General features: G+C 49.4%; 1 protein-coding gene across 2 annotated transcripts in view; it reads left to right on the top strand.

The window, feature by feature from the left end:
* MMP17 (matrix metallopeptidase 17) overlaps positions 1–17063 on the top strand; it is a 61708-nt gene extending 44645 nt beyond the window's left edge. For both annotated transcript variants that reach the window (XM_027652309.1, XM_027652310.1), the window contains exons 4-10: positions 2882–3165; positions 6015–6191; positions 6328–6427; positions 8057–8139; positions 12003–12155; positions 14451–14708; positions 16056–17063. In XM_027652309.1, the coding sequence (XP_027508110.1) occupies positions 2882–3165; positions 6015–6191; positions 6328–6427; positions 8057–8139; positions 12003–12155; positions 14451–14708; positions 16056–16384 (1384 nt within the window). In that variant the 3' untranslated portion in view covers positions 16385–17063. The remainder of the gene's footprint in view (positions 1–2881; positions 3166–6014; positions 6192–6327; positions 6428–8056; positions 8140–12002; positions 12156–14450; positions 14709–16055) is intronic.

Below are 17063 nucleotides of genomic sequence, written 5' to 3'. Positions count from 1 at the left end.
AATAATAATAATAATAATAATAATAATAATAATAATAATAATAATAATAATAACAATCAAGGCAGGAGGAAGGTTATTAATCTGCATGATGTTAGAAATGTGCCTCCTTTTCAGTGGAACTGGGTAATGCAACGCTGACGAAAGTCCTATCAGCATAATAGTCTTTTTCTAATCTCATTGAAAACAATTAGAAGAGCTCCAGCAATCAAATCAGATGCTGAATTGAAAAACCCTGATGGGATTCTCCTGAAAAATGATGGTGATAATGAATAAAGGATGGGGGACTTTTCACTTACACCTGCAGCATGTTAATAAAATGTGGGTCAGCTCAGAGGTGTAGGACCTTTTATAAGAAGCAAAATAGGTATTGATAGTGTTTCTGCCTTAATCTAATGTTTCTGGAGTCAGGGCTTGGGATGAATATCAATAATGTTTGTCTCTTTAGACAGGGCTTTTTATCCCCCATCCTTTTACAAGAGAGGTCTGATTTATTATTCTCATTCTACAGCTGGAAAAGGAAGGAAAGAAAAGCTCACGTGGCTTGCAAAGGAAAGAGCAGATAGTGTCTCTGAATGTGAGTCTGTGCCCTAGGCACCGTGATCTTGGAGAAAGGTCATAATTCCTGGGCTAAACATGGTGTGTTTTACATGTATAATGACTTATTCAGCAGAAATTAAAGCAGCAAAGGCTTTACCTAAATCCAGAGGAGTGTTGTCAAAGACGAAGAACACCCAGTTAAAGAATATCTGGAAACCAGGTGACCTTTCTGTAGAGGATTACATCCAGCCACAGTCTCTTCTATAAATTATAAATTGCCTGAAAATTGTATTTTCTAATCCCACATTCATACTGTTTGTACCTCTGTGCTGTCTTCTTCACAAATGTGTTTTCTTTAAAGTCCTACAATTATCTGATGTTACATTTATGTTAACTCATTTAGAGTAATTGATAAGGTCTTTCTTTGCCCAAAGACTTTAGGGATGGCAAAGGCAAAGATATGAATGACTTTTGCTCATTTGGCTGTGATGTGTTTTGCCTGATTCACCCATCCCATTCCCACCATCTCTAGGATGAGCTTCCCAAGCTCTGCAGAGAAACTGTTAGTGAGATTTCTGCTTGTTCCCATGAGTCCCTTTTTGTTCTGTCCTAGATTTAACCCTGACTAGTTCTGCCCAGGCTTGGGCTGCCTGTCTCTGAAGGCAAAATGATATATGCAAATATTTGTGAAAGGAAGAGCTCCCAACCTCAGCCACCAAGTTATTCCTATTCCCCATCTCTGATCCATGGTGTCTCCTGGCACCCAAATCACTGTGTGTAGGAAGAGCTTGAGCAATGTGACATCCCTTTCTGACACCTGTAATTACCTCTTGAAGTGTAGTCAGGTCATTACTGCACACTGATGCTGGGGAGTGGTGTGGAGCTGAGTGATGCTTTCCCAGCTGTATTATGTGGGAGGGCAAGCAAGGTGATCATAATTGTTGCTTCAGCCTTTAAAAATCTCTCAAGCCATGAATATTTCATGAACACTTTGGTTGGTGTGCTGGTGCACAAGAAATAAAGTATCTGTTATTACTGGGGTAGAGCTGGCCAGAAATTTTCCAGCAGAATTGGTTTCTGTCAATAATTACTCAGTCAACAGTACATTTGCTTGGAAAGTGTGTATATTTTTGTCAAAATAGTCAATGAAAGATTATCTAAACATATTCCTTTAGAAGCCAGCGTGCCTTGTTTCATCTTTGTCTTTTCATCTCCTCTATTAAATCAACAATATTAGGAATTCTTTTTCAAAGTTGGCTTATACAGAAAACATTGACTTTTTTCCATTCCAGCCCAAGAGGGAGGGTGGAACTGTGCAGCTGAAGGACGGATTCCAGCACACAGGTTGTCCCACCTGGCTTCTCTCCCAGGGCAAGGCAGAGCTGGGGACCATGGGAGGCAGTGCTGATACAGAGAGACAGGAATAGCCCTGAGATGAATGCAGAAGTGTTGCAAGCCCCTGCTCATCGATGCTTTTTTCTACCAAGAAGCAAGTCAAGAGCTTCTCAACTGCAGTGCTCCATCAGGTCACCCGTCTCCTTCAGGCAATAGGCTTGAGGCATCCTGAATTTACATAAAATGCATCCTTTCCTCTTCCTCCTTGTTATGGATTGCAGTCTGTGAGATTGCTGGCAGTGCTCTGATTTCAAAGTATATTTTATAACTCCAGCAGACATGCTGGGAAATATATGGAGGCATCAAATCCGTCCTGGATTTCTGTGTGTGTGCAATAAGAATGAGCAATGACCTGCTGGGTTTTTTTGCAAGAAGACTGATGGGCCTGCGTGTGATGCAGAGGCTTCAGACGTCAACAGCATTTGTATATTTGGGTTGCACTTGGACGAATAAGTGGTGAGAAAATAATTATCAATAGGTCTGAAAGGGAGCTTGGGAAAAAAAAAATGGGCAAGCTCTGGAAAGGGAGTCATGATGTTGGCATTTCCAAGGCTGGACAAGGGTTGTAGTCCTGAGGTCCTGGGCATTAACAAGAGTTTGTGCACGAAGTGTGGCTCTGAGGCTGACTGCCCCCTGGCACAGCAGGGTTGGGAGGTGTCAGGATTCAGATGTTGGCTGTATTTCACACTCTGGTGGGCAAGACTGGCTTGGTATTTCCAGAAGACCCAAACTCAGTCTCTGAAATCCTCACAGCCCTGGAACTGATGTGATTCTGAGATTTAAGGACACACCCATGAAGGGCGTTAGGGCACTTCAGGGGAGCGCCAAGAGCTCTGAAGGCCTCACTGAGGCTCTGTGATGCACCAGCCAGCTGCAGAGCCAATTCCTGTGGCCCGTGGAGCTCTTTGGTGCTACTGACCTGTCCTCTTCTTTGCCCTCTTTATTTCAGAGTTCGCACCTTCCCGAAAGAATCCCACCTGGGCCACGACACGGTCCGAGCCCTGATGTACTATGCCCTGAAGGTCTGGAGCGACATCACCCCGCTGAATTTCCACGAGGTGGCAGGAAACAATGCTGACATCCAGATAGACTTCTCCAAGGCAGACCACAACGATGGCTATCCCTTTGATGGGCCTGGTGGGACGGTGGCACACGCTTTCTTCCCTGGGGACCACCACACAGCAGGAGACACTCATTTCGACGACGACGAATATTGGACCTTCCGATCATCAGGTGGGTCAGGGTGGGAGAGCTGCAGCCAGGCACAAGGGCTCCCAGTTTCCATCTTCTGCTCTGGTGGTTAGAGTGGTTTAGCCTCTGCTACACCTTGACCCCAGGCTTCAGGATCCCACCACCTTCTTCTGATCCCCCTCTCAGCCCTGCTAGCAAAATCACTCCAGGCAGAGTCGAGGGTATTCTGTGTTCCTGCAAGCCTCAATGGCATCTCCGTGGTTCTCCCCATCATGCCAGCAGTTGCAGAGCTCCCCACTGCCCACCCCCAGTTCCCATCTCTCCTGGGCCTGGAAGGCTGCAGGTTGGGTGTGTGGCTGCTTGGTGCTCCTGAATGGGGACTGCATTCTCTGACTTTGATATCTTTTGGGTGGCTTCGCTGTCACACATCCTACTTTCTTGTTTTTAAAGTATATTATTATAAGGTGACCTGCCTGGAAAGAGCTCTGTGTTCTGCAGGTAAAAAGCCCCCTGTGATGTGAGCACTGGGATTTTCCTGCCATCTCATGTACGTTACCTTACATCAGGATGGTTACAAGTTACAGGTTTATTCCTTTTTATTTTTTATTTCATCTCCTCTGGTTAGAGCAAAGTTTTAATAAGCAGAGGGACTTTCAGAAGCGAGTGTTCCTAAGCTGCAAAGCCATCTGTGGGGATCAGATCCCCGACCTTTGTGGCGTTTTGACAAGAGTCACCAGCTGCTAATTTACTTGTCACTCCACCTCCTTTGCCAGCCTCCCTGGGGGGGATCCTGCTGCCTCAGCTTAATGACATTGTTTAGACCTAATCGTCTTCTCTGAAAGCAGCTAATACCTTCTTCCTCCCCCCCTCTCTCCTCCTGCCCACCAGTTGACCTCCGTCCATCCCCCTGAGTGTTCACGGGCAGGAGTGTTCACCAGACGTGCTGGAGGAGGTCTTGAGGTGAAGGCTAAAGGTCTGGACAGGCTGATCCTTCAGGATTACACCTGCTCCTTGGTTCACGCTGCTGTGCTTTTGGTTTATTGGCCCTTATGGGGAAGGAAAAAAAGCAGCAGCTGTGCTCTGTGGACACACAGGGCAGGGGGAAGCGCTGCAGTCAGCAGCTTGCCACAGCAGATGTGTCAGTGATGGGGTCAGGATGGTGCCCCTTGTGTAGCTGGTGGTTGGGACACTCATTGTGAAACAAATCCATGCGAAGGAGTGAGCTCAGAGCCAGCATTCCTGCAGGGAGTGTCCCTCCAAGCACCACTGAGGGATGAGGGGATGAACCCGACAGGGAGAAAGCTGCCCTCTGTTTTGAAGCTCGGAGCTATCTGAGCTTCATCTTTTATTTATTTTGTTCTCCCTAGTGATTCAAAAACAACAACTTGGTAGGTGATATAAAAATATCCCCAAGGTTGTCGGTTTGGCATTAAAATGTCAGAGAGCATATGTCTTTTTCTCCCCTAGTGCTGGAGAAAACAGCACAGGTTATAAAAATCCCAGCTCTTCACAGACACTGTAAATAATAGTCATGAAGGAAAAGGCAAAATTCAGCAAAAAATATCCCCCCTCCAACACCCCAGGACTGGTGGGGAGCACTAAGGACTGTGCAGGATTAGCCATGGCTGCTTCTGTGCAACATCTCCTTTAGCTCCAACCACACTCAGGGAACGTGACACTCCCCTGAGCTCCACTGCCTGTTTATTACAATACTTGAAATCATGATCTTTGTAAGAACCCCAGTTCAAATCATTGCTGCTCTCTGGTACTGCTCTGCAGGGCATTGCTGTGCAGTGAAGGGCAGAAATTCCACGGGCACTTGGCCCAGCAGTGGTCTGGGAGCTTGGCCTGGGGCTGGGCAGTGGGAGGGCACTGAGCAGGATCAGTCCCATACACCTCCTGGGAGCATCTCCTCCTTTGCTTTGGCAGCAGTGGTGTATGTTTGGAAGCAGGCATTAACCCCTGACCTGAGTGTCTGAGGCACGGGAGAGGATGGGATGGGTCTGTGTGTGGGTGTGGTGTGAGGCACTAGGGCTTGGATTGCAAATAAGGAATCTTGAGGAAAAGAATATAATGGACATAGCCCAGACAGAGGGGAAAAAGTCATCCAAGGAGGAGGTACTGATGTCCAGCAAAGTCTCTCTGATGCCCAGTGTGGTGTGTGAGGATCAAAGTGTTTGCCCAAGGGAGCAGATGCCAGAGCTGCATCACAAAGCGTGGAACAGGAGAAGATGGGTAAATCCTCTAAAAATGAGCTGGACATGGTCACCTGCCCCTGTCAGGGCAGCAGTCACACGAGCAGGTTGGTGGCTGATGAGCAGGTGACCACCCCTGTGTTTGTGTGCGTGCAGGAAGGTGTGAGTGGGGGGTTTGGCACACGGTGCCAGGCAGAGAAAGCCCCGCAGAGCGCTGCGGGCACTGCCAGCACTCACCGGCTCCCTGGCACACGGCTCGGCTCATCTTCACAGGCTTCGACGAGCTCCTGGCTAGTGGCTGCTGAAATCTGGTATTTGGGCAACAGCAGGGCTGTGTCAGCAGCTGCACAGGCAGGCGTGAGGTACAGGGGGTGATGCTGTGGCCCCGCTGTGCCAGGCAGCCGGGAGGGCAGATGGTTGTGACCTGGATGTTCTCTCAGCCGTTTGTCTGGCTCTTCCTCAGGTGCCAACAGTGATCTGGGTATAAGAGGCTGGTGTGGGCTGATGTCTGGCTTGCTTTCTATTTTTGTATGATACACTTTAGTCTCCAGCTGGAGAAAAAAACTTCACCTGTTCCAAAGCTTTTCTTTTCCATTCATTCAACATATACCTGCACTTTTTCCCAGAGCCCACCCAAATCCCCCAAATACAATCATCATGCAGTGACTTTTATTTCAATTGGGTCTTTATCTCCAGATGCCCACGGGATGGACCTGTTTGCTGTAGCTGTCCACGAGTTTGGCCATGCCATTGGCTTGACCCACATCTCTGCCATAGAGTCTATCATGAGACCCTACTACCAAGGTCCAGTGGGAGACCCTCTGAAGTATGACCTGCCTTACGAGGACAAAGTCAGGATCTGGCAACTCTATGGTAAGTTTGTGTCCCTCACCCGGCTACAGCCCGTGTCTGCTGTGGGAGGACACACTGGAGTAGCTGTTTTCTGGAGCGAGTGGAGCTGGTGGGGAGGGTGGTGTTCCCCTCTACCGCTTCTTGTCTTTCCACACAGGAGTCAGGGAATCTGTGTCCCCCACAGCCAAGCCTGAAGTGAGCAAAACAGATGACCATCCCATCCTGCCAGAGCTGCCAGAGAACCGCTCCACTGTCCCGTAAGTCAGATTTGTTCCTTCCCTGCACAGGATGTGTAGTAGCAAAGCTCTGCTTTGTCAGTGTCTTGCCTGATCACTCTGGCTTTGGTATTTCTCTCTGGACCTCTGGATGATTCCCTAAGACTCAAAATTTTACTCATACTAAGAGAAATTTGTCCCCATCACCCTCAGGTAAATTCATCCTTGCTGAAATTTTAATCAAACTTCCTCAGCAGTATCCTGAATTGCCCAAGCATAACTGACCTAAATCTTTCCATGGTGAGCAACTCCCCAATGTACCTGTGGGGGTGAATACTGGAACAAGTGGAGCGATAGCCTGACTCCAACACAGGTTTGCCTTGGCAAAGGACTGCTTACACTGATGTCATCAAGCAACCAGCATATCCTCATTAAGTTCTGGATCTAGCTCATTAATAAACGTTGGAGTTACCAAATTGCTTTACTGCCAGGACAGCAGGACAGTTCAGAGAAGAAGGAACACGGAACAAAAAGACGGGAGGTGATGGTCACACACATTTTTGCCAGATACCAGGAGTGCCCCAAGTGAGAGTGGCAGAGATGCAGCAGGTCACCTTCACCTCTTGGTTCTTTTTTCTTTTGGAATGTGCTGAATGCCATTAATTATCTTTCTGCCCGCGTAGCTTCTACCAGCGCTTGTCCACAGGGCTCTCTGTGGCTGTGTTTTGACCTCGAAAGGTGAGAGCCTTTCTCCCTGCTGCTGACTCCTGACCATCGTCTCACACCAGCAGCAGGAGGAGCAGAAAACTTGTTTGTGCCAACCCCCTTGGTTCTGCCCCATGTGCTGGGAGGGTGGGTGTGGTTCACCTCCACATCTGTCATTTCGTGGCCAAAGAGGGCAGTGAAGCTGGTGCTGGCAGCCTGCACAACTTTTCTATCAGCAGATTAGATTTATTCTTCCCTGTCACCCACAGCAGCTTTTCCATGTGTGTTCCCGGCATTCTCTCCTTGTTCCTCCATCAATCACCATTTGTTACATGGGCTTTGTGGCTCTCTGTCCTTCATGTTCTCTGCCTTCCCCACCCACCTTGTTAAAGCAGCTCAGTATCTCAGCTGCCACTTGCTGGGTGCCTTTCACCAGGTGTTTTTCACCAGGTATCTCGTGGCATCATTGCTCCTCCAGATCCCTCTGTTTTGGCTCAGCTGCTCTCTGGTTTGCAGCTCTGTCACCTCTCACTGGCGTTTGGGAGCTCAGCCTTGGAGCAGCCACGTCCTGAGCTGCTGGAGCGAGATGCTGCTTGGCTGCTATCCACGTGTCCTGCTGCCCTGGGGCAGCCACGCTGTGCCAGGGGGACTGGGAGGCCAGCTCAGCCCTCACCAGCTACGCTGCCTGGTAGATGCAGAGCGTGTCCTCGCTCGACTCCCAGCCTCTGGTGCCCAGGGGTGTGTGCCACAAGCTGTCTTCAGGCTGAGGGTTGCCTGAACTCGCCTCGGAAATCCCCGGGCACGTGGCTGGGTTTGAGCATCAGGAATGTCAGGCAGGCACAGCCTGCAGTCTTCTGCCAGGGGTTCCAGAGCAGGGGTAATGCAGTCCGTGGGATGGGAGGCATTGGGGGCACACAGGCCCTCACTGTCCACCCGGGCTGTGCTCACCCAGGCACCTTTCCACAGGCTCCGTCGGGATGTGCCCAACAGATGCAACACACACTTCGACGCCGTGGCCCAGATCCGGGGAGAGGCTTTCTTCTTCAAAGGTGAGCACTCACCAGGGCTCTGTGCCTGTGTCACCCTGTGGTGGCAGTGCTGTGACAGCACCAAAGTGTGGGGTGGGTGGTGAGGATGAGCTGCCTTGGGGGTTTTGGTCCCTGGGGCTGCAGACCCAGGGAGGCACCTCCCACACCTGGGGACTGAGAGGGAGGAGGAGGAGAAGGGATGGGGGAGAGGTATCCAAAAGATGGAGCAGTAAATCAAGCATTTCTTTTATCCAAAAAGAAGAAAAAGAAGGGAAAAGCCAGTGAAACTAAAACACAATTTATTTTGAAATTATCAAAATTGATGTTGTTTAACCCAGAGCACAGTGAACCTGTGGGATCTGTGGCCAAGAGCAGTTCCGTGGCACAAGCAGGGGGCTTCTGGTGGGTGGTCAGGGAGGAGAGACCACTGGAGGCAAACCCACCTGCCCAAGTCCCCATGGTGTGCAGCTGGTGTGGTCCTCGTGAGGGATGTGTGTTCTAACTCCAGACAGAGCAGGTGCATGTCCATGTGCCAATCCTGGGATTTAACACTTCCCCCTGAAGCAGCCGGACTGGTGACAATCCAGCACAGCGATTTGTACTCTCATCCATCCCACTGGATTGCCCAGGTGAAGAACTAAAATCTGATGTCTGCACTATCAGAGTCAAAATCGAGGCTGAACCAGAGATGAGCAGAACAGCAACAACACTCCACTGTTTTTCTGAGATACTTCCAACCTTCCTTTCCTTCCAAGCTCCACCTTCCCTAATGCTGCTTGCTGTGCATCACTCAAAGACAGTGTGTGTGCAATTGCAAACCATCTGGTTTCGTGCCAGCAAACACTTGCTGGCAGGGTGTCCCCAGGGTGCCCAGTTGTTGACAAGGATCCCATTGGTGCCTCCTCAGCTGTACAGAGCCCGTGTAGGCTGGACTCTGTGGGGTTTCTTTGTCATCTTTCTGAGATGTAAAAATGCCCACTGGGCACTTCTTTCCATCCCTGGCCACCCCAAAGCCATCCAGCAGGGAAGCAGAAGCCCCAGGGATGAGCAGCAGCGTCCAGGCTTGTGTAACCCATGCGGGTATCACAGTGTGAGCCTTGGGTCACACACGGTCTCCAGAGATCTCAGTGCTGCCTGTGCTCTGCGGGGAGCACAATACAGAGGCTGTTCCACAATGTTCTTTGTTCAGATGCCAGCTCCAAAAGGCCACAGTGAAGAAGGGAAAATCAGAGACATGGACTGGTGTCGGGATAAGTGGCTGTCTGTCTTTCAGAGCGGAAAAAATGATGAAGCAGAGATAAATCCATCTCGGTGTCTATTTTGGATATATTTATTCTGGGCCGAAATGCAAATGTAAAGATCTCAGGGTCAGTGGATGCTAGCTGCACATCTGCCTGCAGAGCCCACCACCTCCTTTGGAGCCCCCATCACTGCCCCTGAACCACCCTGGGCACCAAGGAACGGGGATGTCACCTCTGGGGCAGGATTTTAATGACCTCTAGTGCTGAGCTCCCTCCATTGATGGACATTTTGTTCTGAGCTGGTCCAGCTGGTTCCCTGGCTGGAAAGCAGCAGGACTGGAGCTCCTCAGAGCTCCCAGGATTGTCATATTGAAGGCAATGCTGGGTTCTCCACACTTTGAAATCGCTACTGGCTTTGATGTAGGGGCCTCACTACAGACTCCTGAAGTTTTAAACACCGTTGACCTGCGTGTGTGTCTGCACGGTGTGTGCAGCAGTCTTGCCAGAGGCATCCAAAATCTGGACAGCGTGGTGCACAGCTGGGATCAGAATTACCTGGGATTAAAGAAAGCAATTGCCTGAACCCACCATCCACATACTGGGACAGCAGGACTTGCACTTGGCTTTTATCGTGCTTAGTTTGCCAGCTCAGAGAGGGGTTTAAATGGAGCTTTTTAAACAAACATGAGGTTGGGGGGTTGTTTTTTGAATTGTTTCTGCATGCTAATGGCAGCAATTCCCCTGTGGATCTTGCTTTGGCTGATGATCATCCCTGCAACAGCAGCACTTGGGGAGCAGGCCGGGCCGTCACATTCACAATTCCTTGCTACTTAACTGCTTTATTTCCTTTCTTTTTCCCGACAGCTTATCAAAAACCCAACCAAAGCAACCAACAACTCAGGCTATGCCTGACTTTTTGAGGGTAGATTTAAAGTGTGCTTGCTGCAGCTGCTCACCCACTGAGCCCATCACTTACAGAGGGTTGAATGTCAAAAGCACCGGGGCTTCCCTTCGTGTCTCTGATGAGCCCAGGGCACTTCAACATTCAGATACTGGTCTGCTAAGGAAGGAATTGTGTTGAGCTCTATTTCTTGCTGAAAAAAGTGAAAATCTGTCTGAAAATCTAGTGCCTTGCTAATTAGAGATGCAGAGATCATCTTTATTTAATTCCATATGTTTCCATCAATGTAAAATGGCCACCAAATTTGAATCCTTGGGTTTTTTTACATTCTTAAAAAGAATCTGTAATTATGGCAATTCCTACCACATTGGGATGTATTATTCATTCGTGTGTTTCAGTCAGATAGAGCAAATAGGCAAACTGGAGTAGAAGAACAAGAATATAATATAAATCCATATAATTAGAATAAAACTCCCTCTCTGCAGATGTTTAAGTGTTAGGGTTTTGCCTCCTGCATTATTAGGCTAAGATCCAATTTCCATAAAATTTTAAAAGCCAGTGTCACAATCTGCCAGCTCTGGAGAAAGGGCTGAGTGTCATGAATACAAATCTGAAAATGCCTCTTTGGTTTCTGTTGCTTATCTCCCCTTGGGAATCCATGCAAGAGCAGATGTAAATAACATGCAATAATTTCTAACAGGCAATAACAAATATGAGACAAAGTCGAGAGTTGCCTCTTAGACATCTTACTCTGGCTCACATCACTTTGTGGAGCTCTCCAAGGAAAACACAGCGTGGAGAGTGCTGCAAAAACTCAGACTGAGAATCCCAAAGCCAGTGCAGAGTTGCTCTTTGAGTTGCCCCTAAAAAGCATTAAGACTCCTCGGGAAATCCCACATAAGGTTCTGCTAGCAGGAAAAGGTTTGTCATCCTTCCCACAGAGGAACCCAAATTACGCAAAATATTCCAGAAATACCCCAAATATTCCAGAAATACTCTTTCCAAGCTGGGGCAGTGCTGCTGCAGGTGCTGAAGTGTGTTTGTTGGCACCACCAGTACATTCATCCCGGGAGCTCTGCAGGACTGTAGTCCCTGCTTATCCTGCACCTCTAGATGGTACCAAAGTCCTTAATTGTGCCTCCTTCCCAACCTCAAACCTTCCAGATTTATTCATATGGTTTCCTCCCCCTCTATTTTCTTACTCCCTTTCTTCATTTAAAAAACCTGTCTTATATTTTTCATCGTAGCATCCTAGACATTTCCAAATACGAAAGCAGCTGGGCATTTGTGTGCAGGAAGCTGAGGCTGCTCTGGGACAGGAGGAAAAGGGATGTTTTTTGGAGACTCTCATTAAAGGTTGTTGTTACCTGGTGCAGCCTCAGCTGCTGCCTGCTTCCACCTGCTCCCAGCAGGTCCCGTGCAGAGAGGGAGGGAGGGAGGAGATGAAAGTCTCCTCTTGCCTGCCCCGGCTCAGTGGCACAGCTTCACACCGTGACCAGGAGTGTAACAACTCCAGTGCAATGTCCAGAGGATTATTTTAATCCAAATAAAAAAAAGGGGATTTCTTCTAATGGCTGCCAGAAATAGAAAGCAGTCACAGCTGCTGCTGGAGAGCAGCGTGGCTCTAATTCCCGGCTCCCATCTCACACGCTTTGCTTCCTGCCACTGCCGCCCACCCGGCGCTCATCCCCCGGCGACGGTGGGTTGGGTGTGGTTCAGTAATGTCCAGTCTGTCCCTCCAGGCAAGTACTTCTGGAGACTGACTCGCAATAAGCACTTGGTCTCCCTCCAGCCGGCTCAGATCCACCGCTTCTGGCGGGGTTTGCCGCTCAACCTGGACAGCCTGGACGCGGTCTACGAGAGAACCAGCGACCACAAGATTGTCTTCTTCAAAGGTGAGAGCAAACACAGTGCTGGAGGGAGCATGTGTGTCCCCTTGGTGTAGAGCCTGGTGCCAGGGTACCTTGGCAGCATTTTGACCTCACCTGCAGGCAGGAGATACCAGTGCCAGCCACTGAGCATCTCCCGGGGCAGGTCTGAGATCTGTTGTCCATGAGCAAGGCAGGAGAAAGCAGCTGGCAAGGAGGGCAGGCAAAAGGTAGCAGTCACGTTCCCCAGAAAATGAGGGAAATGTTATTGAAGATCAAGTTCTGCCAAATGTAACTGAAATCTGAGCTTTTCAAGAATGAAACACAAGCAGAAACCACCACCACCCCACACTCCACAGGTGCTGTGTCCCTCCTTTGGCCTTTTCTCTTTTTAGTATTTGTTGCTGAGAAGAGAAGTCATAGAGGGGACAAAAATGAAACTGAAGAGCTTGGTTTTGCTGATTATTTTTGTTACTACCTTTTTTCTTAAAATAAGTGGTGTCATCCTCTATTTTAGTTCAAAAAATCTCACTTGTTTCTTTCAGAAGAGCTGGAGGAACAGATTAGCTCTTGGTTCCTATACAAATGTCTGAGTCCCCCACAGACCATCCACTCATGCTGGTTAGATGCCACCCATGCCCTCAGTGTCACCCAGGCTCCTGGCAGGCACTGACTCTTGTTTCAGAAAGGTTGTGCACTTAAAGTGCTAAATACATCCCAACCCTCCGTGCTTCCTGGCTGGAAATTGCTTTTTGTCTCTGGACCGTTCTACTCCAAATGTGGTGCAATTACCAGTTTCAGAAGTGCTGAACCAAGCCCTTCCGGAAGCAATAATTTGGTTTCAGTTCCTCCACCCAGGCTGGAGGGATGGCTTATGTCCTCTGCAAGCCCCTATGCTTGCAGAAGTCTTTCCAAGCACAGGCAAAGCCCTCCCGGACCGCTGGCATGCCAAGCTCTGCAGAGATGTGCCAAGCCCTGCATCTCCCCACGGAGCAGCACATGGAAGGCTCTGTGTGTGTGTCCAGCTGCCTCAGGCAGCCTGCCCCGCTCTGCTTTCCCAGAGGGAATGGGGCCAGCTGGAGCATGGCAGCCCCTATGCCTGGCACCAGACACTCCCAGTCTGGTCTGCAGACCACAGCAGCACTCGCTTCCTTCCCTTCCTCCCTGCCCTGCTTGCTGGGGATGGACAGACAGACAGCAGCTCAGGTCCAGGGGCTCCTCCTGGCTGGAATTCCAGATGTGCCATAGCTGGTGTCTTGCTTCTGCAAGGCAGAGCAGTCTGTGGTCACTGCATGCTCTGTGTGTGTTAGTCCTGCCTAGCTCCTACCATGAACTCAGGATTTTCCATCCAGCTATAAAATACTGTCTCATTTTCTCCCTCCAGCACTGTTTCATTGATCTCTGGACAGAAACCAAAGCACACAAATTACCTTGGCCTCTAAGGTCCTGCTGCTGACACATGGGCATGCATTTAAGGGCCTCTTCAGATACTCTAGAAAACCGAGGGAGGAAAAAAGTCTGCTCCTTAAAATAGGTTGTGTAATACCTAAAAGGACATTGCAGGTTCCCAAAGAGATGTTGTAAAAAAGACTTCCCCAGTGGTTAGAGGATTATGAAGGACATCTGGGTTCATTTCCTTGTTCTGACACAGACCCAGGCCCAGTTATGTCATGCTTCATTTTTACTGGGGGAAAAAAAAAACATATTGATGGTTCTCTACTGCCCAAGGTAGGGCTGAGGAGGTGGCTGTGTAGACACTTGAAGAGCAGTGAGCTGCTCAGTTGGGATTTGTCCAGCCCTTGTACCTCCTCGTTACATCCCTTAAAACCCACAGGTCCTTCAGCTTGTCTGGCTCTAGAAGTGTGATTTCTCTTCCAGCGCAGGACTACACTTGGCTTCTCAGGAGCTCAATACCAGGCAGAAGGTGCCTGTTTTGCCCACTAAAAGTGCATGTAACTTTGTTTCTTCCAGTTGGATACCAGGCAGAAATCCAGGGGGCAGAAAACCAAATGCCTCCACCAAATGCATAAAAGTGACAACTGTAGTAACTCTCTGGACATGTTCATGTCCTGGGACCATTATGCTTTCAGAAGCAGAGCAGGGCTATGTCCAGTGAAAGCCTGATACTAAAAAGCAACTATTCAAAGCTAGAGGTTCCCCAGTGGGCTGAACCCTTCCCATAGCCATCCTTAAATGCCAAGAGCTGAGTCCTGAGGCTTGTCACCACAACAGACAATGAAACATCAGCTCGTCTGTGAGGGAATGCTGGTTTTGGCCATGAAACAAATGTGACTTTGCTCTGTGCTTCTTTCCTTTCCACAGGAGACAGATACTGGGTCTTCAAGGACAATAACGTGGAGGAGGGATACCCACGGCCCATTTCAGACTTCGGTCTGCCGCTGGGAGGAATCGACGCTGCTTTCTCCTGGGCCCACAATGACAAGACTTATTTCTTTAAGGACAATCTGTACTGGCGCTACGACGACCACGAGCGGAGGATGGATCCCGGGTACCCCTCAGAGACCATCCTGTGGAAGGGAATACCAAGCCCTTTAGATGATGCCATGAGGTGGTCAGATGGTGAGTCCACCTGCCAGGTCAAAAAAACACAAGAAAGAAAATAGTGCTGTATTGAGCTGAAGCCCTTTCTACCCTCCTGCCGACATAATTGCTGAGCCCCTGATGGGATGGCAGTTCCCAGTGTCTGGAAGATGAAGAGGGAGGTGTGCTTCCAGCCAGAGCTCCCCACACTGTTCACTAAAAGACTTTGTAATTCAAACAGGCAACAAAAATATCCTGGGGGGCTAATAATTTCATTTTATTAAAAGAACACAGTTGATGCTGCTTTGCAGTGATTTTTATCCTGGTATGGGCTGATTTGCTCCTCACTGGTTTTGTTGTTGTTGGATTTTTAGCTGGTTATATGAGGATGCAGACAGAGAATACTTTCAAAGGAGATGTTTTCTCTAGAGTTACGACTTGTTTTCTGGGGATGAGATTTCTCAGTGGTTTCTTCCTGCTGAAAAGACCACAAAAATTTTGTCACAGGAGACATTTACAACCAGCCATTCACTCACAACAAAGTGGCACTTCCAGGGTTTATTTACTGGCAACCTAACGGTGTAATAGCAGTCATTAAACCAGGCAGAGGGGAAAGGCTGAATTTTCAAAGCTATTGAGAGTGATAGGCCATTCCCACAGGCAGGAGTCCTCCTGAGCATGGGACCTGCTTAGAGAGTTCCCAGCCTCCAGTTCAGAACAGATAAAATGCACTTGAGAGCTGAAGGTTCCCAGGGCCCTGCCAGGCTCAGGTTATTTTTCTGAGCCCAGGGATGGCAGCACATACTCCAGGTCATTAACAGGAAGGTGAGGTCTCCAGCCTCACCATGCCCTGTTACAAGACAGTCCACTGATGGCCATGGAGAGGTGTGTATGGTGTGTCCAGTTGGAAATTCAAAGGGCCTTGACCCCACACACCCACAGTACCAGAAGGTGCATCTGCTCTAGGACCCACCACAGAAGAGGCAAAAATCTCACCATCCACCTCCAACTGTCTGGTGGCTCCTGTTTGCTGTGAGAGATCCCAGCCAGGCACAGCATCATCTTTTGGAGCATCCCTCCTGCAGCAAGAGGGAGTACTGGCAACAAGCCGTGGTGTCTCATGTGCCTCCACTCCCCAGGTGGGGTGGGAATGCTCCTCTGCTGCTCCAAGTGACCCTGAGGTTAGCTCAGCTGGCTAGAGCATGGTGCTAATAACACCAAAGTCATGGGTTTGATCCCTGTATGGGCCGTTTACTTAAGAGCTGGACTCAATGACCCTTGTGGGTCCCCTCCAACTCAGAACATTCTGTGATTCTGACTCAAGCGTTCCAGCGGGAGGGCGCCCATCGCCGCTCACCTTGCCTTTGGCTTTTGGTTTCTTTGCAGGTGCAAGTTACTTCTTCAGGGGCAAGGAGTACTGGAAGGTGCTGGACAGCGAGCTGGAGGCCCAGCCCGGTTACCCCCAGTCCATCGCCAGAGACTGGCTGGTGTGCAGTGACATGCAGGCCGACGCCCCGCAGGCAGCCGGGAGCAGCAGGACTGGGGCCCGCTCCAGGCCGGGGCAGCACGACGAGAGCCGCTCCGAGAACGGCTACGAGGTCTGCTCCTGCACCTCGGGCACGCCGCCCCTGAGGGCCCTGCCCGTGCTCAGACTGACAGCCAGCCTGGGGCTGACAGCTCTGTGGACAGCAGCACTGCTGTGTGCAGCCCTATGACAGCTCACCCCACCGGCGGGACAACACCATGGTGCTCCAGGATACAATTCCATGATGCTCACTGTTGCAAGCAGAAAAAAAAAAACAAACACATTCCTAGGAACATGACAGTGAAGGGTTTGAATTCTCCATGAGAAATGAACAGTGGGTTTTGGTTGTTTGTTTGTTCTTTTTTTTTTTTCCTTTTTAGTTTTAAGGTCTAATAACAGATTTTGAGTTCTGCACCTTCTTATTCCTCCATCCTGTTAAAGATGAGAGCAGCCTAACTTTGAATTTAGAAATGTTCCATAGAGATGTGTTGCTCTGGATGTTCAAACACGGCAGACGAGGGAGGGGAGAGCTGCTGGGATGGAGTGGGGACAGAAGAGATGCTGCTGAGGCAGACGGTGACATCCCGGCGGAAAGGCAGCGAGGCTGCGGGCGGGAGGTGGTGGTGATGTGCTGACACGGTGTTCACATCCCATTGGATGTACTGAGCAGAGGGAAACTGTGACTCCCCTAAGAGATTGACGGCAAGGTGATCATTTCACTGTCAAACCTGCTGTGGTCACTGGTGTCTGGGTAACCTCTATCAGTGTCTACAGGTCAGAAACACCTTTGCCTTCCAGAAGGCAGCACCGCTTCTCTTTGTATCCGACTCGTTGGAATTTAAAATTTCTCTAATAAATCTTGGCTGCCT

This window comes from Corapipo altera, unplaced genomic scaffold, assembly GCF_003945725.1.
Source record: "Corapipo altera isolate COAL_440 unplaced genomic scaffold, ASM394572v1 67, whole genome shotgun sequence".
Taxonomy (NCBI): Eukaryota; Metazoa; Chordata; class Aves; order Passeriformes; family Pipridae; genus Corapipo; species Corapipo altera.
The sequence above is the reverse complement of the archived record's forward strand: the minus strand, read 5'-3'. Positions and strand labels throughout refer to the sequence as shown.